The following is a 3,690-nucleotide window of genomic DNA, read 5'->3' on the forward strand; positions in this document are numbered from 1 at the left end:
AAAAAAAAAAAAAAAAAAAAAAAAAAAAGGTTCTTTGGTCTAACTTTAGTCAGGCATCTGAACCTTTTTCTAGGCCTATCCTAGTTTTAATGAAGAACTTTGTGAAGACCACTCCTCTACCAATTCTGTTTGCCAGGCTCCCAATTCTAGACACAAGCCTTCCAGGATCATCGTCAGCGAGAATCCAGTTAGGCTGCCTTAGCCAGGCCCCTTTACCCTACTTTTCCTTTTATCAAATTCTCATCCACTAACCCCCAACACTGATCTTTGGTTATAAATTTTCCCCTTTTTCATCTCTAGTTGGAGTCCAATTTCTCCCCCCACTGTACTGGTTCCTATATCTATATAGCTATATAATTCTTTATACTAGTGGTTCTTAACCTGTAGGTTGTGATCTCCTTGGGGGAGGGGTCACATCTCATACCTGATACCATACTTGAATATCAAATATTTACAGAAATAGAAACAAAATAATTTTACAGTTGGGGACAGCACAACATAAGGAGCTGAATTCTAAAGGGTCGCAGAGCTAGAAAGGTTGAGAACCACTGTTTACACAGTCTTCCTTATCATTCTTTGTAAATCCACAGAATACTTTTTAATATAACTGCTAACTAGATACATGCTGGACTTACAGACAGTTGAAGCCTGTTTCCTTGGCATTGCCTCCCTGGCATAACTGTAGCCATTTTGCTTCTCTCCTGCCGGTATGAGTGCCATCTCTACTGCTGCCGCTGAAATTAGATTTGACTGCTGACACAGAGAATAGTTTGGCTCAGACGGAGGTCAAGTTGACCATAAATCCCGTTATGTTCAGAGGTTTGTTACCATGTTTTGAGGACTGTTCTTGCAAATTCCCTAATTGTAGACTTCACTCAAAGCCTAGCAAGATACAACTTGAACTATTATGTCTTAACTACTTAAAGAAAAGAAAAAAGAAAAAAAACACAACTTGGAAAAAGGCCAATAACCCTATATCCCTCCCCACACATGCTTGTGAGTTCATTATGCTTTTCCAGCTATATAAACTGACCCTGAACAACGTTTATGATTGTAGCGTTCAGTTCCGTAGCCTAAGCTACATCTATCGGCCTCGGGGTGTGTATTCAATAAACTACCCCTGCCTGATTGAGATTGATGTTCCTGTGGTTTGTGGGGCGACTCCTGGGACCCTAACAGCGACCAGCTCTGTAATTCCCTTCCCTTCAGACTATGGAACCCCGTCCTCCTCCATTCTCATGCCCCGCAAAACACCTAAAGACTCCCTCACAAATAAGAAGGCAGTTCTTGACTAAACAGAATCTTTTCTTCACCGCTTTACTAAATACGGGTTATGTTCAACCGACCCAATGGGAAGAGAATTTGGTCCAGATACGTGCTTCATCTCCAGAAAAAGGCCTGAGGCCCCGAGGCCATCGGACATTTGTACCAAGCAAGCATCCCACCCTGCATCTCTTCCCATGGCTTCGGTCCGTCTTGCATAGCCATACATAGCACTGCTCTCCAGACCACCCATTAATGAAGTGGGGAGTGACACACTGGGCGAAGTTCGAGCCTCCTCCTCCTCCTCTAGGAAAGTGAGTTAATAGTGGGATCCTTAGCTTTCACGGCGTAGCCAGCGCCCCGTAAGGCCGGCTACTTAGCGGGAGACATGGCTCCCGCTGCAGGTCTCCGAAGAGGTTCACCCACCTGTCTTGACCGCCGGCTTCACTGAACCGAAAAAAAAGAAAGAAAAAGAAAAGAAAAAAAAAAGTATCGCTTTTGAAAATCGACTTTCGTTTCTGTTAGCAATACCCACACCTGAGACGGCCGAAACCGGAAGTCGCGTCACTTCCGGTCGCGCCAGGCAGTGAATGTCCATAGCCCCGCCCCTGTTCCTTAAACAACGATGGCAGCTCTCTCGTACGACACTATTGCTAGCATTTCTCGAACAGGCAGGGACTACCGATCTCCATCACCTGCTGTAATTTTCCTCAGAAACTCTGACTCATGCATTCATTTCACTTAGGCTTGGTTGGCAGGAGAACTGGGAGCTAGGAAAGGCGACGTTGGATTTAGAGGGGTGCCATCTTGTACGGACCCTGAATGTTAGCAAGCCGAGCGTTGCGCTTACCTCGGGCAATACTTGTCAGAAAGGAAAAAAAAAAAAAATAGCGTTGTTACGTGATGGCGTATTTCCGTTTCCTCTCCGCCAGGGCGTTTTTGGTTGGACCGTCTTGTTGCGGAGGGAGGGGGAAGATTGTTTGCTCCGTAGACGCTCCCCGTATAGCAAGGTAAACTGAGGTAAAGCCGGGAAGGGGAATTTTTTTTTTTTCTCCTGGTTATATGGGATGGCTGGGACTCAGATGTTGGGTCCGCGGAAGAGTGTGCGGCTGGAGCCTGGAGGCTCAGATGGCCCCCCAGGGCTCGAGAGGCAAGGTTGTGGGATAGAAGGTGAATTGCAAAGCCGGACCGGGTATAGGGGGACAGGCTTGATAGAAAAAGGGTGTGGAGGAGAGGGTGGGGCTCCGAGGGAAGTTTGGAAGGGGAGGGACTGTGGAGGGAACAGGGACCGGAGCAGAGTCGCACCTAAAGTCCTTGAGGCCTGAGGAAAGAAGTTGAGGTAGGGAATGATGGGATCGCGGGAGTGTGTTGGGAGTACAGTGGTGTCTTTGGGAGACCCAGGACTTGGAGGAAGCTGCTGGCCAAGGTCCTAATGCTGACGCTGACATCATATGTAACTTGGCCTTTGTTTCTCCTGCAGCTCCCCAGAGGCGCATCTCTTATCCTCTGCTTGGACTTAGCCTTCTCTCCATCTGCCACTACAGCCTGGAGGCACTTGCCTCCACCCTCCCGAATGGTGCTCCACTTCTCCAGCGTCGGCCCAGGATCCAGGCCCCCTTTGCTCCTTGATTTGGAGCTGTTGCTGCTGGGGTCTCTTGGTGGACTCCCTGAGGTGGGGTGTGAAGAACTTTTGCACAGACAAGGCCTTAGTTATAGGGACCTCATCAGCAGTTTGAATCTCTCTGCCTCTAACTGAACTCGAGGCTCTTCTGTGCTTCTTCTTTTCGGCCTTTGAGAAGAGAACACGCTACTCTATTACATCCAAAGCCCAGGAAGCCTCAAACTGGGGCCCTGGTCCCAGCATGTCAGCCCTCTCTTGTGCATAGGGCTCTGCCCTCTTCCAGCCAGCATGGCTGATCTCAAAAAGGCTCCAGGGGGCCGGGAGACTCCACAGGGGGAACTGCGGTCAGAAGTGGTAGAGGATGAAGTCCCTAGGAGCCCCGTTGCAGAGGAGCCTGGAGGAGGTGGAAGCAACAGCAGTGAGACCAAATTGTCCCCTAGAGAGGAGGAAGAACTGGATCCTAGGATACAGGTGAGAAGGCTGATGGAGGTCGGACGGCCAGATGCCAGACTTGCTGAAGAGCTGTTGGATCGATGAGGCCTTATACTTGTCTCTCACAGTGGGCTGGGGTGGAGAAGGAAAGCAAGCATGTACACAAGACATGGCAGTTGAGTGTGACAAGTGCTGATGGAGAGCACAGACCCTGCCTGAGAGCTTGGGGCATAGAACCATTCCTTGTTCTTCTGTCTGAATAAGCAAAAGGATTGCTAGTTCAGGTAGCTTACATATGCTGGAGGCAAGAGGAGGTGACTGAGACTGGGAGGCAGTTTTGAGGCTGAGGAGATCTCCCCCTCCGCCCCCCCCCC

The 3,690-nt window shown here is 49.1% G+C and overlaps 1 protein-coding gene across 2 annotated transcripts in view; it reads left to right on the plus strand.

Moving 5' to 3' along the window:
- Nucleotides 1-1,876: 1,876 nt before the first annotated feature.
- Sh3bp5l (SH3 binding domain protein 5 like) overlaps nt 1,877-3,690 on the plus strand; it is a 15,389-nt gene continuing 13,575 nt past the window's right edge. The window contains exons 1-2 of one of the 2 annotated variants that reach the window (XM_031354218.1): nt 1,877-2,283; nt 2,744-3,355. In XM_031354218.1, coding sequence (XP_031210078.1) covers nt 3,173-3,355 — 183 coding nt within the window. In that variant the 5' untranslated portion in view covers nt 1,877-2,283; nt 2,744-3,172. The remainder of the gene's footprint in view (nt 2,284-2,743; nt 3,356-3,690) is intronic. The other variant, XM_031354217.1, reaches the window with a different exon arrangement.

This window comes from Mastomys coucha, unplaced genomic scaffold (genome assembly GCF_008632895.1).
Source record: "Mastomys coucha isolate ucsf_1 unplaced genomic scaffold, UCSF_Mcou_1 pScaffold5, whole genome shotgun sequence".
NCBI lineage: Eukaryota > Metazoa > Chordata > Mammalia > Rodentia > Muridae > Mastomys > Mastomys coucha.